Below are 19,350 nucleotides of genomic sequence, written 5' to 3' on the forward strand. Positions count from 1 at the left end.
CCTTGTTCTGCTTACAGATCTGTTATAACATTCTATAGAGCTCGTGAAATGCATCTGTTCCGTTCCGTCCACCTGCTTCTACTGCACAACCATGCTGAAGAATTCCATCCCTAGTGAAATGATTGAGGCTCCAGTGTCCCTCTCTGTAGCCCTTTCTCATATTAGCTTTTACTGGTTCTCGCCATCATCACCAGGGATATTACTACCACCATTTTTCCATGCCCACATATCATCTCCCCCTAGTGACTGGTGACACCAACCACAACTTAATTTCACTTCATGAAAATTCAAGGTTTGAACAGATAGAAGACGTTGACAAATTTCAGCACAGATATGGAGGAATTCAACTGTTGAAACTTTGTAGACATCTGCAATTTTTTTTTGCTGTGAATTATCAAAAAAAAAAAAAAATTGGACCACACATTCACAGAGGTTTTGCTATGGGTTTCTGATTTATCAGTAAATTGGCCAATAAACAAGTATATTGCTCTCTGCTTTTTTCAGACAGAGAGTGCAATTTTGGGACACCACAGAGAATCTCAGTGGAAAAGAAAATGGCAAGACAGGACAACATCATCTGCTGCAATAAAGTAAGACATTTCAGTGGGGTCTCCAGACCCTCCCCATCTTCCTGACGTATGTAATAAAAGCAACAAACTGAAAACACTTGCACAGCATATGGAGGTGAGGGTAAACGTAATCAAGCTGTAATGTCATGCATTAGGTATCGTAAAATACCCCAAAAAGTACATGAATATGTGAACTGCAAGCTAAGCTAAAATTGGTATATTTTTTTGGTTTTGCTGACGTAAATTCATGCACACATGCTAGACCATACATGTACTTGCAAGTGCACACACATGCGTGCACGCGCACACACACACACACTTAAAATGAATGTGTTGAAAACAACACAACTTGCATTGTTTTTAAGACATCTCTGTGCCCACACAAGGACAACACAGTTTGCGTTGTTTCCTTTTTTTTATATTTGTTACAATATATGTGTTGAATAAAACACAACTTGCATTGAAAACAACACAACTTGCATTGTTTTTGAACACACCTCTGTGTCCAGATAGGGACAATACATTTGTTTTAAGAGTACACACACACACACACACACACACACATACAAAGCCCCGAAGTATTTCATTCGTGCCATAAGAGCTTGTAATAAGTTCTCCAAAAATGAGCAGACACAGCTCAGATTAAGCGAATCCCCTAAGAATGCCTTAAACAGAACATAATGTATACATGCAAGCAGCGACAACAAAGTGCCTGTGTGTGGACAGTGTACAACCTCACACAAGTGACTACACACACACACGCGCACGCACACGCACACGCACACGCACACGCACACGCACACGCACACACACACACACACACACACACACACACACACACACACACACACACACACACACACACACACACACACAAAGCCCCAAAATATTTAATTTGTGCCATAACAGCTTGTAATAACTTCTCCAAAAATGAGCAGACACAGCTCAGATAAAGCAAGAATGCCTTAAACAGAACATAATGTACACGCATGGAGCGACAAACAAAGTGTCTGTGTGTAGTCACTTCTCACAAGCGCCTACACAAACACACACACACACACACACACACACACACACACACACACACACTGAAGTGACCAGCGCTTCCCAAGGTCCACTCAGCCCTGCTGAGCTGGCCTGAGGGGCACAGCCTAAACAGAGGACGCAGTGTGAAGTGCCAGAAGCCTGTGTGAGTGGGCTCCTGTGGCAGCGCCATCAAGCCTTCTCAGCTGTTGGATGCCACTTGAAATGCCCAGGGTCTCCTCTTCAATTAAATGGCTTAGGAAGGGAAGAGGGACCGCCATGGTAAACACATGTCTATAGTCTAAAGTGCATGGAGTTGTACAGGCTAGACGAGAACAGCTCTTTCTGCCAGCTACGTATTTTAAAATAAGAGTTTGAGAAGATATGTGAGAGATATACAGTGCCTATAGAAAGTCATCATACCCTTTTGAAATAGTTACTTTTTTTGTCTTACAGCCTGAAATCAAAACCCATTTTTAAAAAAATCTTTTCCAGTTTTATTAACAAATTTAGCTGTACAACATCAAAATAATGAAAAAAAAGTAAACAGTTCTGAAAATTAATAAAAAATGAAAAACTAGAATAACAGGGTTGGAAAAGTCATCATACCCCTGACTTAATACTTTGTAAAGCTTCCTTTTGCTTTCATTACAGCCATCAATCTGTTTGGATATGTCTCTATTATAGCTTTGCACACCTAGATAGGGGAATATTTGCCCAATTTTCCGTACAGAAATGTTAAAATTTAGTCAAATTCTGTAGGGAATGGCGATGGACTGCTCTCTTCAAGTCAATCCACATATTTTCTATAGTATTTAAGTCAGGGCTCTGACTTTGCCACTCAAGGATATTCACCATCCTATCCTTAAGCCACTGCTTTGTTCTTTTGGCAGTATGTTTAGGATTATTGTCGTGTTGGAAGGCGAATGACCTCCCCATCCTCAGCTGTCTAGGAGAGGGACGCAGGTTTTCCTTAAGAATGTGGGTGTATTTAGCAGCATCCATTTTCCCTTCTATCCTGACCAATTGCCCAGTTCCCGCTGAAAAGAAACATCCCCACAACATAATGTTGCCCCAACCATGCTTCACACTAGGTATGGTGTGTTTTGGGTGGTGTACTGTGTTGGTTTTCGCCAAACATTGCGCTTGGAGTTCAGTGCAAAAACACATCTGGAATATTCTGCTACCATGTGGAAAAAGCTTATATGGTCAGATGAGACTAAGATCGAACTTTTTGGAGACTAAGATTGAAGTTTTTGGACTGAGCTCCAGGCGCTAACCAAACACAGTATACACACCCAAACACACCCAAAACACACCATACCTACTTTGAAGCATGGTGGGGGCAACATTATGTTTTGGGGATGTTTCTCTTCAGCGGGGACTGGGCAATTGGTCAGGATAGAAGGGAAAATGGATGCTGCCAAGTACACCAAAATTCTTGAGGAAAACCTGCGTCCCTCTCCTAAACAGCTGAGGATGGGGAGGTCATTCGCCTTCCAACACGACAAAAATCCTAAACATACTGCCAAAAGAACAAAGCAGTGGCTTAAGGATAGGATGGTGAATATCCTTGAGTGGCAAAGTCAGAGCCCTGACTTAAATCCTATAGAAAATATGTGGATTGACTTGAAGAGAGCAGTCCATCGCCATTCCCTACAGAATTTGACTAAATTTTAACATTTCTGCACGGAAAATTGGGCAAATATTCCCCTATCTAGGTGTGCAAAGCTATAATAGAGACATATCCAAACAGATTGATGGCTGTAATGAAAGCAAAAGGAAGTTTTACAAAGTATTAAGTCAGGGGTATGATGACTTTTCCAACCCTGTTATTCTAGTTTTTAATTTTTTATTAATTTTCAGAACTGTTGACTTTTTTTTCATTATTTTGATGTTGTACAGCTACATTTGTAAATAAAACTGGAAAAGATTTTTTTTAAAAATGGGTTTTGATTTCAGGCTGTAAGACAAAAAAAGTAACTATTTCAAAAGGGTATGATAACTTTCTATAGGCACTGTATGTGATATACGTTTACTTGCCATGTTATCATGTATGTGTAGTAAATGTATTTATATTTATAATTTTGTGTAGTATTCTCAGCAAGATGCTGATTTGCATCACAGATAGACATGGTCATAGCAACAGATGCTAGTTTGACCTGGGTAGCATAAATGAGCAGACCCATTTTTATTATGAATGTTACACACATTATATGTTTTTTATATGTCCAAAAGCTATACTACAGCCAATTTTAGACTTCACTGGCCGGTATACAACTTCAAAAGCACTTTATTGATCATGATTTGAAGTAATGAGATTTTTTTATATAACATTGTATGTATTTGTAGAACAATAATTTACCAGTGACGTACACATCAAATTGCAAGCCCATACATTAATGATCTCTTGAAGATTCCCATCCTTAAGCTTATAAAGTCTTGCCATGTAGACATGCTTACATTAAAATGGATATTAATTTTGATCACAGATAAACCGTTCCTTTGGTAACTTGGCCAGGCAGACTAACGGCAGTCTAGCTCTGTCTCATGCCTCCGGCTAGGAATGCTTTCATAATAACAGGTACATGCATAAAACACAAATTCTCCTTCTAATAACTGACTGACAGCTAACTGTAACCATTAATTTGTCAACAAAAGAAAACATGCTGAATGTTCATTTCATAAAAAAAAAATAATAATAAAAAAAAAACTAGATGCATACAACGGCCACCAATTCAATTCTGTTGGATCTGTTTTAAGGTAGGAACTTCATTACAAACCTATATAGTCAAGCCATATATCCAGTCAGGATTATCTGTTGCCAGACATGAGATAAAGGGTGTGAACAAGAAATCTGAGGCATGTCAGTTTTCCATTGTTATACTGCTACATCCTCCAATTATCACTCATTTGACTGACATTGTCATTACCTCATGGAATTAAGGATGTTACCTTAGCCTCAGATATTAGTGGTGTTGGCTGACAGTGGAAACTTCCTCCTCACCAAAACCTTGCGCCCCAGAAGCTGCTTTGAATGATCAGGACAACGAGCTGGGTGGAAAACGCCTATCTCTATTTTCCAACAAGGTGTCCACCATTCAAAACGAGGCTTGAAACAGTTTCAAAGGCACAAACCCAGCACCCAACACTGCCCTCTGCTCTCCTATCGAGTGCTAAATATCAGGGAAGTTATCAAGCTAGCAGTCTTCCAAATAATCTCTCACCAAACAAAAACAAGGACAAAAATGGGGAAACTGGAGACCTTAAGTGTAGTTCTTTGACTTGGAGGACACTTGCTTCACAGGGACAATCCATCAGCAGCCCACTGAGAAAGCTCTCTAGCTCTCCAAGTGTCAGCACGTCATATGTGATTGACCTGTAAGATGTGTGTGTGTGTGTGTGTGTGTGTTTGGCTTGTAGATGGCAACAAATGGGAGTCTTTAGTTTGCACTGCACCCATATCAAATGCATTATCAGATCAATTAATTGTTATATCCTCTAGGCAATTTCTATCCACAAACCGTATACTGAGCTGTGAATAAAACAATCACAAGTTTATTTATGGTATAACTACTGTTTCGCCATGAGCCTTGCACTCAGCCTATGATGCTTTTTCTGCACGCAAGCATTTTATATTAATGTAAATATTTAAATATATCTGTAATATTATTTCTGGAAAGATTGGCATGGTTAAGAATTTGCTAATCCTATATACAGTAGGCTATGTGTGAAATATGTTAGGAACATTTGTGAAGAGAGATTCTCAATAATTGTTTTTGTTTTTTATACAATTGTAGAAGTGTCCATGTCTTTGTTTTGTCATTCTTTTGTCATGAGTGTTTTTTTTTGTTATAACCTATTTCAATAACACCATTTGATAATGATATTAATACTACTACTACTACTACTACTACTACGACAACTACTAGGCTACTAATAATAATAATAATACGCTTGCAATATCCATGATACATTTAATGAACATTTAAGAATTATCGCGCAGTAAATGGGTCTCTAGGCCTAGCCGTTATCAGACAATACAATTTAGTCTGTTTTGTTTGCCCTCTTTGAATATGAATGTGGTGGGCTTTGCTTGGAGATTAGGTCCCCTGCAGAGTTAGATTTTTTTTATGGCGTGCTGATTTAAAAACATAAATGTATCGTGCAACGATGAAGAAATGTCTATTGGTTTGTATAATTTGGACATTATGTCGTGTTTTCCATGCAGGCTGCATAGGCACTATTTATATTTTGTCTCCAGTTTTATAGCTGAAATTTGGCACGTGTATGTGTGCGCATGTTTAAATGAGTCAGTGTGTGTGTGAGAGAGAGAGAGAGAGAGAGAGAGAGAGAGAGAGAGAGAGAAGCAGCAGTGCAGCCGAACATGTGATATGATTTCTTTTGATCACACAAGTTTTTATGGGAAATATCTAGGCCCGCTAAAAGTGCATGAGAACCACGGTCAGTGTTTTGATACTGTCAGCGTTTAGACAACATTTAGACAGCAACTGTATATAAACACACACATGGACCATTAACTCTATTGGTCTAAGTTTACTTGCAAATGCATTGTCTTACGTCAACTATCTTAGGTCTATATGAAAACAAATTGCACTTTTCTTGTTCAGGTTATATAACCACATTTCCCATACCAACAGTTGTCTGGCACAGCACAGACCCTCCAGTCTAAAACGTAGCCTTCCATTTAATTCTACAACGACATGGCACCACACAAGTTTGACTGAAATGAAATAGAGTCCTTACTAAAAAACATTGCTCTTACACTTCAAAAAAACAGGCTGGTCCCGGATACGTGCTTTAAAAATATCTGACCAAGGTAGGCTAGGCTACGGTTCAAATATTTCAATCACAATTAGATCTAAACTGGTCTTTGAGCAAAACAGACTCCAGTGTGAAAGATGGTTAATATTGATAGTAGCCTACATCAAGAGGGCATCCATCCAGCCGACCTGATAGCATCACAAGAGGCGCCAAGAGAGAAATGCGTCATTAACCGAGCAAGTAGCCGATTCATACATTCTCACACATACACTTTTTGATAGTCTCCGCTAGATAGGCTAATGTACTTATCGCTAATGCCAATAAGGCCCTAATGCAATATCACAATGAGCAGGACAGGTGCTCATCGTTAACCTGCCATCAGGTCGCAAAGCACAGACGCGGGTCTCGGGAGATTATTCAACTTCAGATACATTTAAACACACTGTCGCCAAGTTTATATTTACAATGCCTTTATTTAGCATATTTACATAAGTATTTATAAAAATATAATTAAAGCTTTTGCAAATATTTTACATTTAATATTAATAACTTGTTCACATCGTTGAGTTGAATGCAGTCTCTCAGAATCTGTACCAGCCTATGCGTCTTTATTTCTGTACATGCATGTAGGCATCTTTGCCTTTTGTCATCAAAATAGCCCCAAACAGAACAACAAATCTGCACATTTGTATCAATGACATAACTGTTATGACTGCAATCTTCGATAGAAGTAGACTATACATCGAGCATCCAATACGATTCAAAACCTATCGTTCACCAACACCGCGGCATGAGGGAGGCTATGGCATCCATGCCCAGAGGTTTACATTCAGTTTTAGACATATTGTAGGGACACGTTATGGTAAGCCTGACAACGGATGGCTGTATCGATACATTCCTCCAAGACACTTTAGATAATGCTTCGACTTACTGTTCGAGATCTTGAAATGCACGCAATTAAATGGGTGTAGGGTATTTGCGGCTCGTTATGTGTGGCGATTCCCCTCTAGCTTCTGGGGGGGTTATGATGATGAGGTAGGAAGATTGAGTCCGTGTATGCTGTTCAAAGCCTCATGCTTGCTCAAGGGACTGGGAGGTTTACGGTCTCCTGCGAAGAGGGGGCAGATAGACAAGGAGTATGTGTTTAGAGAGCAAACAAGTCGTAATTCTGTCCAAAAAAAAAAAAAAAACTCTGTTCATGCAACACCACGTCTATTTTCAAAAGTAGTGGTCGATATGTGAAATCATTAATGGGCATAATAGCTCTATGCTAGCATTTTCTGTGGACTGTGGCTACCAGAAATATTCGACTTGTGAGGATTGTATTAATGGTAATAATTATTATAATATTAATACTAATAATTATTATAATAAAATGATAAACAATAACTATATACAAAGTTTCGTTATCTTGACGACAACAAAAATAATCCGAGATCTCCAGAAACTATCTAAAATAATGCATAAGCTATTGGTAGGCTATTTCAGGGTTTCCATACAATATTTTTGGAGAAATATGGAATAATTAGACTTCTTGAAATCAAAGCCTGTTTATGTGAACCTTGAAAACTCCACTGTAAAGCCAGATTATGGTAATGAATCGAACTATGCACATAAAGTTCATAAGCTTTCTCTCTATGCACTATTAGGGTTGTCTATGTGGTTTTATATCGGTATTAACCAACTCCAGACCCTATACTCAAGTCTTTTCCCCATGTCATGCTAGAACAATGCAATATGGGGCTACATCAGAGAGGCTATGTTTTCAAACACAACACATGCTCTGCATGATACAAAATGCTCTGGCACCATTCATGGTATCATTGAGACAACGATTTTTTTTAAAAACTGAACCGTGGATTTGCCCAAACTTTGCCTTTTAAGACATGTGGTTGGTTGGTTACATGTTTCGGACTTAATCTGGAACCTCTATGCGAAATAATTTGTTGGCTACCGCCTTCTGTATTCATGATAAATGGTTTGACAAAATTGCATAAAAAAGAAAATCTAAGTATTTTCAAAAGAGTCGTCTCTACACGTTTTCAAGTTACAGTATGAAGTCATCAGCAGCAACCAGGTGTGACCTACCGTCTCGCGCTGCATGTTTGAATGACATTGGCGAATGGATGTCACCCGCGTGTATCGTCATACCGCTGCTCGGGTGCGATAGGGTCGTGCCCTGCGTCTGCCAGTGGTGAGCTGGAGTCACATAGCTTCCCGTTGGACCACTATACACACCGTACTGATTTGAGGGAGAGTATGCACACGCAGGTACATAACTGGACAATGTGGATGAGGCCTGTGAAAGCATATACGGTGCGCACACACACACACACACACACACACACACACACACACACACACACACACACACACACACACACACACACAGACACACACAGACACAGACACAGACACACAAATGCAGAAAAAGGGGTAAATAACACCTACACATAGTTATATAAGTGGTGTTCATCCATGTTAATCAGAGCGCCCATAGCTAGCTACAAATGCTTACTATACCACCGTACGCTCACTCTGGAAAAACACAGCCTAGTAGGCCTCGAAGGGGATTCACATTTTCTTGTGAGTGCAACATGGACGTTTTACACTAGCCTACACTTTCAACTAACTGTGTCATTTGGACAGTATCGGCTATTGTGTTTTGCTGAGAACATTTACCTGAGGATACTTAATGTCCGCGTCGACAGCCGATTTGTCAATTCCGTTCACCCCATGAGCGGAGGAAAACGTGCCTCTGTTGACAGCTCCCCAGTCTTCCATTTTTGGTGGGTATCCCTCAGCAGCAATGGCTGGGTGACAAACAAAAATATGTCAGGCTTTCTAGTAAAAATGTGCTAAATAGTTGGACATCAGACCCTCTAAAATAAGAATCACTAGGCTATGTATTAGACAATTTGTAAAATATATTTTTAGAAAGACTCATCGTAAAAATACCGTGTGCTATGAGATCAGAGACCTGACAATCCCCCATATAAGTTTAATTTTAAAAGTTCAATACACATTTCAACAAACACAAATAATTGTGAAAAAACGAAGAGTTATTTTTTATATATATAAAACTATAATTGATCTACTACGTTGAATACCCTAACGTTAAATAATACACCAATAACATACGCCATAATAATATGCATCATTATAATAATAATATGATAATAATAATAATAATAATAATAATATAACAACATTATAACTATTTTGTTATTATACATATGTGTTGCTATTTATGCTACACTACATTGGACCACCAACTGAAAAGTTCAATAAAGCGTGCAAAATATATTTTAATCAAGAGAGAGGCCTACAGTAGTAAAAAAAAGAAAAATGATAAAAAAAAAAAAAAAAAATGTCTGTAAGCAATATGTTCTGAAATGTGCTCAATTGATCTAATGTTGCCAGGATATAAATATATAAAATTATGAACATCTAGGCCTGTATCATGTTCTTGGCCCTAACTACATATTTTCACGTCCGAAGAAGCATATTTCTGTCGAGAATGCAGCCAAATAGATTGGTGTTATTTCATTTTACACTCACTAAGGAGTGTTTTGTGCATTTAGTTAGGCTCATTTAAAGACAACAGACTAATGTGTTTTTCAAATGCCTCCTTGTTAGGATCAGGGCCTACATGGAAAAACAACTTGATTTATAGGTTGCATTCCACGCCATAAGTAGTGAATAAACATTAAACGTCGAAGAATTACGCACAACAAAATCTAGGCTATAGTGGTTAAATTAAAACAAAATTGTGGTGCATTGTAATTCAACAATATGTAAAAGCCATAGTCGAGAAAAATAGGATGAAATATTCGTGTTTGACTACTGACCTGCAGGGTCCATGAAGGCTCTCATGCCAAGGATATTGCTGACCGTGTGCGCGGAGGGCCAGCCCCGTGATATGCCCGTGACGGGCACGCCATGGTTGCCCATTTTGGTCCCAGTAGGTGACATAGCGTTGGGGTATGAATAGGGATAAATATGGTTGTATGGAATTCCTGGCTGCGGCGGCTGTTTGCTGGTCTCGTACTGGTTCGGCTGGGACAGAGTTCCAATCTTGTTCCGTAAAATCCTACTAATAGAGCTGACTGATGGTACGTTGTATTTGTCACAAACGCCGTCCGCTAGAAGTCTGTCTCGAATTTCCCAAGCAAAGATTCCGGGGTCATTCTGCTTGTAGTCCCTTATGTTTTTCACCACGTTGGGTGTGGTAACCCGTGGCTTGCTCCCGCCGATTGCACCTGGTAAAATCGACCCAGTTTCGTTGTATCTTGCTAGGATCTTGCTCACACAGCCATGGGAGACGCGGAGTTGTCTACTAATGTCACAAGGTCGTATCCCGAGCTGGGCCAGCTCCACTATCCGTAGCCGTATTGCATTGGGCAGCGGACGTCCATTGACAAACACCCCGCCTAGCTGGTTCACCTCCCCATACGTTTGCTCTGTAAGAAAGAAAAAAGCCATTACTTGCAATGTATTTGCTCCAAAACAGCTGGAGAACATGAAGTCTTTCCATGCCGTCACTATTGAAAGTTATGAGTAAAATGGCGATCCAATGTAAGCTCTATTATTTAGACCCAGTAGGCTACAAAAAATAGACAGCACTTACCTCGCCTACAGTATGGCATTGAGTCTAATATGACAGAATGAGGATATCATGTTATAAACTTACATGTAGACAATTTACAGCTCATGCGTTGCTAGAGACGCAAGCCATGCACATAGACTACAAGACTACAAGGCACAAGTCATAAGTTCTGTTCTCTAATACATTTGTATATAGCAGCCTATTGTACCCATGCAAAAGAGACCATCCAGTTTTGACTAACCCGTGGTCCACTTTACGGTTATTTCTGGCGCTATGCAGGCGTGTAAAACATGCTCTGCCGCTATCATCTTCCTGCCACTGAAGCATGCAGACGTGAAGAGTGGCTCACCCATTTGCCCGTGGTTTTGTGATGCTTTCCTTGAAATAGCTACTCTTCAATGGCTGAACGCACTGTGTCGATTGCACCGGGTGGGGGAAAGCGAGGAAGTTAACAAGAAAATGACGGAGTCCCCAAGTTTTTCTCTCGAAGCTGCGGTCCCACGCCCCACGACAACGAGAAACAATTGTGAACACTGGGACTGGAGTGATCTTCATCCGTTAAAGACAAATTTCTCTTATCCCGGAGCCTGGAGTTTGCTCAGATTAATTTGACGCGTCCTCCACGTCAATCGAGCTGGCTACGCTACGCGCATTGGTTTGATCTCATTGGTCCGTCAGACTCCGGATAGGCTGCCTTTCCTCGCACATGCACCATCCGGTCTGCACAATTTAACCTTTGAGTAATCCGAATTGGTAAGTGAGATGGGTGCGATATTTTGCTACAACCTACATACCGGCGCATACAACGAAAGGTGTTATTATGCAAAACGAATTGTGAATAGAGTAGTAACCTAATGGTTAATATTCTGGAGAGTTTGGCGACACCACCAATCACTTTAAGTTAAACACACATATAGTCTACAAAATTACCTGAGCATCTGCAGACTTCTTAAACAAATATTTTTTTTTATTATAAAAAGTGGGTTACAAGTTGGTCAAATAGCAGCCTAGCCTTGGTACATTATGCCGTGCGTGCGCATGCAGAGCCTGAGCAGTATTTTGTCTGCAAAGGTATGGAAACACATTCACGGTATACACGAACATATAAACACAATGTGTCATGTGCTTTCCTGGCTAGACATGCCACTAATTGCCGTTGCAGAATTAAAGTGATGTAGTGGAAAGTCAGACTGAAGGGCGGCTAATTTACGCACTGCTCGGAACAGCCACTGAACTGTCACTTAATGGCGAACTTCACTGAAGTGTGATCGTATTTCTGGCTTGATTGATCAGGGAGTGGCAGGATCAGACCTGAGCTCGCCACAGGTTGCACATGACGACCAAGCGCATAATGGGATGGAGTGCGCGCGTGGATGAGGTCGTAAGGTCAGTGATGCAAGGTTATGCAGTGCTAGGGCGCAGTCTGAATGGCCGGTCCAGTTTGAAGAAGGGTTTCACTTGTGCTATACTAAACACAGGCCTGTTGTAATCAATACCTGTGTTGCTTGAAGTACACCGGTTACTATATGGGGTATTGACTAAATTCCAAAGGCTGGCTTTATCACAGCATGTTTTCTGTGTTTCCTGTGTAAGTAAAGAAGGTATCGTTTACTGGCTCGCAAAATGTCGCTTGTAAAACTTAACAGTCGACCCGACAGTAACAAGGAGCAGTGTCACTGTCTTCTCTGACGAGACCAGTTCACAGGTCTGCAGACGAGACACATGGAAAACATCACCTCAGGTCGCACGTATAGCAACATACAGTAATTAAAAAAATCGAACATGATTACCAAAGTAAACGGAAGTTATGCTGTCTTTCTTCAGGAACGCGGTCATCAGACATGTAGGTTCTGATGCTGATATCGGAGAGGATATAGGATGACATGTGGTACCATTATCTAGGCTACCTTACTATGGTGGGCTACGAATCCCCTTTCAGTCAATGCAGTTCTATGCATAAGTCACGCGTGATCATGATATTTTGTCAATGAAAAGTTATCAATTTTTATACTATGATGTGCATTTGCCGACAGAGTGACCCCCACCCCCACTCCAACACACACTCACACACACACACACACACACACACACACACACACACACACACACACACACACACACACACACTCACACACTCTCTCTCTCACACACACACACGCCCCTCATTTGATTCAAGGAACACACACTCAGTTGTGGTCGTGAGTAAAGTGTTGCCCTCTTCTGGAGAAAGGAGGTAGTGAAGAGTTTCACTACTTTGTCTTCTACCGAAGTAGAAACATATGACACAGTATCACCGGAGAAAAATCTATTTTTCTTGAATGTAAACGTTTGTAATGAACGTGGCAATCGGAACAAATTCAAGCAGATAAGGTATGGGATCTTGCATGGATATTTTAATGGTGAAATTTAGCAGTGAGAATGCGCAACCCACAGGAAGAGATGCATGACATTACAACACGTTGAAACATTAGGCATGTGGTGTCAGTCTAGTGTGTGACAGTCGCTGTTGAGTCAAATGAAATGCACGCAGTTGGTGTTTTGGATGAAATGCAGTTACATTAGTGTAAACAGGGCTGATGAAAGCACATATATTTATAGTCTAGATAGGGATGGTCATTTACAGTGTGTTTGTGTTTCTTCGGTGGAATATAAAAGGGAAAACATTCAGAAGTTGAAGTTGTAGACCATTATGAATAAAAAGCGAGTTTTGAATGAAATATTGAATGCGTCTGAATAAGTCTTTTAACTCCCCGTTCATCATGAACGGTTCCTGTGACTACAGATGTTTTCCACACAGTTTTTTTTTTTAAATGTGCCTTAACCTCTAACAACGGTACTTCACGGCCTCGGACAAAAGTTGAAATAGTGTGTTCTTGAAATACTAGTAGGCCTACATTTTAATGTTTTTCAACAGTCCTTCAGGTGACACTAGTCATGGTCACTCCTTAAAACCAATTGACGTTTTACTCGATGCAGTCATGAATGCAAACGTATGCCATCACTTGCGAAATTCAGTTCAAATGTTTTTTTTCTCTTTTTTTTCCTGACAAACAGAAACGTTGCAGTAGTTGTGCACCCGAATATCAGGCAGACTGCAGTTCCACTTAGACATGTGAAAATCGTTTATTTTGTCCTCCATCTCGTGTATTTATGTATAGGTTAATGCTTGCTTAGGGCTTAATACAAAATTACACAAAATAAACATGTCATAGTACCAAGGCTATGCCATAACATCACAAGCTAATCGCCACTCTCTTATTCAGTCATTGTAATTCAGTCATCTTCATAGTACAGTTCTGTTCCCCAGCCCTCTCATTAATTAGGCCTAATGCTACACGAAACTGAAAATGCAGAAAAAAAATTATTTCCTAAGAGGATGGAATCACCGAATTTTGACCTGCTGTGAATATGCTATATCGTGTTGAAAACCAATACAACAAATGCCTTATTTAGCCTAATGTTTTTTCAAACTATGTGTCTTTTCATTAGGCCAATTTATTCCTGAATAACATAATATCGTGGCCTAAAATTATTTTCAGAGTTTCAGTGTATTCGGTTGGCCTTCAAACGAATGTAAAAATGTAGGTCTGAAATTGGGCTGATCGAAATTGCAGCGAAAAGGGCGATCCCTGTCTGTTAGCCTACTATATTATTTGGAAAGATGTCGGAGACGCATCTGATTTTGTCAAATTAACCCTACATTATTTCAAATTCATTAGCCTATAATTCTCAACTGTCATAGGGCTCACGTTGCTTATAGCCTACCCACACCCGTTTTTTTTTTTTTATCATTTTTACCGAAGGGTCTGTCCATCTTAATTTTCAAAAGTGGACTCCATTAGCGGGAGCAATCCCTTGGCGCACATCAGTGTCTCTCTGAGGCCTCTAAGTCGTTATATTGTTTCTACAAATATATCGTTTCCAAAAAAACACGAAAACAAATTGCATTAATTTTAATCAATGTCAAAATAGCTGTAAACAAAATAGCTGTAAACTCTGCATTTGCATGTAAATATAGAGTTAGCCTATTTGATAGGTAAGCAACAGGTACGCCTACAGTGTAAATCTTGACACCTTATGACCAATAAACTAGGTTTTCGATTAACCTTGATATTTGCACCATTCCATCAAACGGGCCCTACCATTTTAATCAGTTAAGCTAATCTAAACAGTTCAACAGCAAATACACTGTAAAGGGCAACATAGGATATGTGTTCCTGTCATGCAAATGCATGATTATGGAATTTAGCATCGGCTTTTATCCAAAGTGACTTACAGAATGTTAGGCTGGCTCTTGGCTAATCGTTTCATATTTGGTGAGAATGTCATAGACTAAAGGTTGTGTGTGTTAATGTAGCAGTGTTGATTTAAACTGAATTTAAAGAATGGTCTAAGAATAAGGGGGCAGGATGGTTTGGGTTAGAGCATCATGGTTCAGATGCCCTCGATAATGTTGTTTCTCCATCTTTGTTGCTGCGTTTGATTCGTCTGCCTTTCATGTCCCGGCCTTTTAATAAAGTCACAGTTCAGTGTGTGGCTTGTGCAATCACTTTCAGATTTCGTTTCCTGACGCCACTTCATGAAACAATTCGGCTCCAGAGGCGGCATAGATAGACTACACATGGCGCCCACTTAAATATGTATTTTATGTTTGTTTATTTGTGAAACATCGAGCTGTGAAGATTTCTTAAGAATGACCTTGACATTCAGGCCAGCCCTCACACGCACTCGCTCGCTCGCACGTACACACTGACTTTGGGTCTCATACTTGTGTGCATTTATCGCCACGTAAACTGTCTCTATTAAAATAAAATCGAAGTTGCCTACTGCGTAAGGCGAGTTAATGCAAACGAGAGACTATTCCAGCTCCTTGGAACGGGCCTAGGTTTATGGCGACACATTCTTTCCCAAGCTTACTCATCTATAGATCGAATGATGCCATAGGCCACTCATCCTTATGATGACGATATTTCTTACGAAGCATCACAGCTCTAGTTTATGCTGATGCGGTCATTGCATAATTAAGAGGGATAATTTTCACCTCATTATAGCATATGCATTATAGACTACTTATGATATGTTCACCATGTCTGTACTTTACGTTTAAATAACCGATGTAGTTCGACTCGATACATATTGCATCTGATATGGTTTCAATTTTCTTTTCTTTTTCCTTCTTCGACTGGATAGGCCATGGTGTTTTATTGAAGACCCGTTGTGCCTCCGGTTTTGATTTAGTGTTTGTGAGTTTTGTGATCTCATTGCCCTGTATGGAAATTATTAGACAGAGCCAGAGTTGCGTGCATTAAGCAGACTAGGATCAACATGGGGTAGAGGGAATAAAACGGAGTGTGCTGAAATAGGTTTTACGTTTTACCATCGACAGCGCATAGAGATCCTTAAACTTCATTCGACTTAGCATCTGTCCGTATCGTGATGTTGAGACCCGCCCATTGCCATGACACTTGGCTTGGCAGGAGCAGACAGTTGCAACTTCATTTGCGTCAGATGTAAACCCTTTGCTACTCAGCACTTGGTGACACCATTGGGAAGTATGAAGTTGGAGTTTAGGAACGTAGCCTGTTGCTTAAATTACTCTCTTTTGTAAAATGTTTCGATGCATGTACAGAGTGGTTTATAAGGACAGCCATACAGTAAGAAGGAAAGCAGTTTTGTTTAACCAGAGATGTTCGGTTTATAGAGAATCTCAGTGTGAAATGGCAATGAACGGAATGGTTTCTAAAACCGCTGTGAGGACGGGCCCAGATGGCACATCCATACTGGTTATGCATGAAAGTATGTGGGACATGAATGATTGGACCCGTCGCTCCATTGCCCTCAGAAACCACATGTTAATTGCTTCATCCCCAAAGCAGTGTCTAAGTTGAGGCCTCATATTTAAGCTAATGGGACAAGATGTAGGCCTTTTGCTGCTTTGATTCATGCTACCGGTTGGGCTACATATTCGGCAGTGTGTGGATTTCTGTGATAACAATGAATCAGCACCTTGACCTTATAAACAGGTTTTTATAACCTTTGTTAGTAATGGCAGGTAGCACTTTGGTATCCATTTAGCTGGCACTGGTCGGGAAATAGAGAAATCCGAGGCCTGGGAATGGCAAGGTTTTATGGTGTGAAGCCTCTAAGTGTGCATTAGAGAGGGACTAATGAGACTGCAAAACCCAATCTGCGCTGTGCCAGTGTTGGGCGGCGTGACCCGTAGCTAAACACGGCCTGAGTGGGGAGAGGAAGTGTCTGATTTCCAGATGAAGGGCACGGCGGTGGAATCCCCCACAGACAGCAGTTAGCAGCCCCAGCATGCCGTTTAAACGCCGCTCCACTGCTCCAGACAGGACAAATCACTCATTGTGAACGTTTTCCTGTCAATGGCTAAACGATGTTGTGATTTCGTTAGATATTAATTGGCTTTTATTTTATCTATTTATTTTATAAATACTTAATCAATCATTAGTTATGGTGTAGCATAATGTTTATTTGTGTGTGAGAATGGAATTTGTCATTAACTAGTCTGAGGCACTGACATATGTCCCCACACACACACACACACACACACACACTGACACACGACTACACAAACACAAATTTTGCTGCAACGTCAGTGATTGATTTTGCATGATATGTCACATTACATCACCTCTATCAAGTCTGATTGCACAGGAAAAACAACATCAGGGCAAGGTAGATGTGTCTGTCATAACATGCAGGTTCCAACAGAATAAGGCCAAGCTAGCCTGGTGAAAATGCCTCTAAACTCTTCAGAAGCGAATGGATTGTCACATGTGACATTTCCTTGGAAGTAGCCAGGCATTACCTAAGATGACTGAGAAGCATATCACATTGCACCCTCCCATAAAATCCCAAATCCCATTTTCTTATTGCTGTCAGTATCAAAATTGTATTGGCATGGGTATTAGTTGCTATGGCTAGTATTTGTAATAATAGCTGTGAATGACACACACACACACACACACACACACACACACACACACACACACACACACACACATTCATATTTTTGAACAATAGTGTTATGGTTATGGGTATTGGCAGACTCAAGCAAGTACAACAATAGCAATAAACATTATCATCAAAAGTCAACCGTTTAAAATAGCCATGTAGCCCACCTGAAGAATATAACAGTAATAGACTAATTAATTTGAACAGAATAATAACAATAGCAGATTGTCACAATAGCAACAACTGTATGCACATACAAGCCCCTGAGTTTGCAAAGAGAACTAGCCTGATTAGATTGAAAATCATAATAAAGCCGTAAATGATCAATTGATGATAAAATTATGAATAAATATTAAAATACTGTGAACATAATTCCAGATACAGTGTCTGTGACTATATGCGGGCAGCATACAGATTCACACAGAGCGAAAAAGCTAAAAACACATTAATCAAATCACTGAATGAAGAGATCATTCTGAGTAGCCGCACTCCCAAGTGTAAGATTTGGTAGTGTGTTATGTAGATGAAACGCAACCAAGAAAATAAATGGTCTTTTTCACTGATCTGCTGAGTTTCCTGACCTGGCTGTGTTCAGTGTATGACGTATACCTGCACACATTGCAACCATTGCAGTGTTGGCTGTCCTTGAAATTTATAAATGTTTTGCCAAATACTGGCGACTGATCTGGCTTTCATTATCTGGGGAAGGATATTTAGGAACATTTTCAGCTCTCTACAAAGAGCAGTCATTTCTCCTTTGAGTGCCATGATCCAAGAATATGTCATCGTAAGATACTGACATCGTTCACTATTAGTCTTTTCAGCTTGGTCTTTGTCTATTAAGACTCCGTATGTATCCCCACTGAGACCATATGTACTTGATATACTGTTATCCTCCACGTCCCATCTTTAAAGACTGGGACCGGTTGCCCTGCATGGTAAGGAATTCAAGTTGGGTGTTGGATGACAGTGGTTATCAAATATAAACAAACACTGCAATAACCAGCAATCAAGGCCATATTTCTGTCCACTGGACAGTTCTCACACCTTGTACCACCTGCTGGGTAACAGAGTGCCTCTGCATACAATAGATCTAGTTCCTCTTCAGTTGGATCAGGTCATGATTATTAAGGAAGAATGCAACACTGTGAATGTATATGTGATTATACAACACAGGCAGCATTCTCATACTTTCTGTAACGCATGGAAGTTGTATCATCCAATCAATGGAAAGCACAACACAATCTGTTGAGGAAGCATCATATCACAGAATTGGGTTTTGACAGCCCATATAGGGAGGAGAGAGAAACATGCCTAATTCTGAGCAAAAGGCATTAGACTTAAGAGAAGCTGTCAACAACAACAACAACAACAAGAACATTATAA

The 19,350-nt window shown here is 40.1% G+C and overlaps 1 protein-coding gene across 4 annotated transcripts; it reads right to left on the reverse strand.

Moving 5' to 3' along the window:
* Positions 1 to 6,816: 6,816 nt before the first annotated feature.
* On the reverse strand, positions 6,817 to 11,602 carry pax1a (paired box 1a). 4 transcript variants are annotated; one of them, XM_062523311.1, is made up of 6 exons: positions 11,228 to 11,602; positions 11,008 to 11,031; positions 10,229 to 10,840; positions 9,060 to 9,190; positions 8,466 to 8,676; positions 6,817 to 7,485 (listed from the first exon to the last, which is right to left on the reverse strand). In XM_062523311.1, the coding sequence occupies exons 1-6, from the start codon at positions 11,337 to 11,339 to the stop codon at positions 7,400 to 7,402; spliced, it is 1,176 nt and encodes a 391-aa protein (XP_062379295.1). In that variant the 5' UTR covers positions 11,340 to 11,602; the 3' UTR covers positions 6,817 to 7,399. The 4 variants fall into 4 exon arrangements, with proteins under 4 accessions (XP_062379295.1, XP_062379297.1, XP_062379296.1 ...); XM_062523313.1 differs by having other exon boundaries at positions 11,336 to 11,599; XM_062523312.1 differs by lacking the exon at positions 11,008 to 11,031.
* Between the last annotated feature and the right edge of the window lie 7,748 nt (positions 11,603 to 19,350).

Source organism: Sardina pilchardus, chromosome 20, assembly GCF_963854185.1.
Source record: "Sardina pilchardus chromosome 20, fSarPil1.1, whole genome shotgun sequence".
NCBI classification, from domain to species: Eukaryota; Metazoa; Chordata; class Actinopteri; order Clupeiformes; family Clupeidae; genus Sardina; species Sardina pilchardus.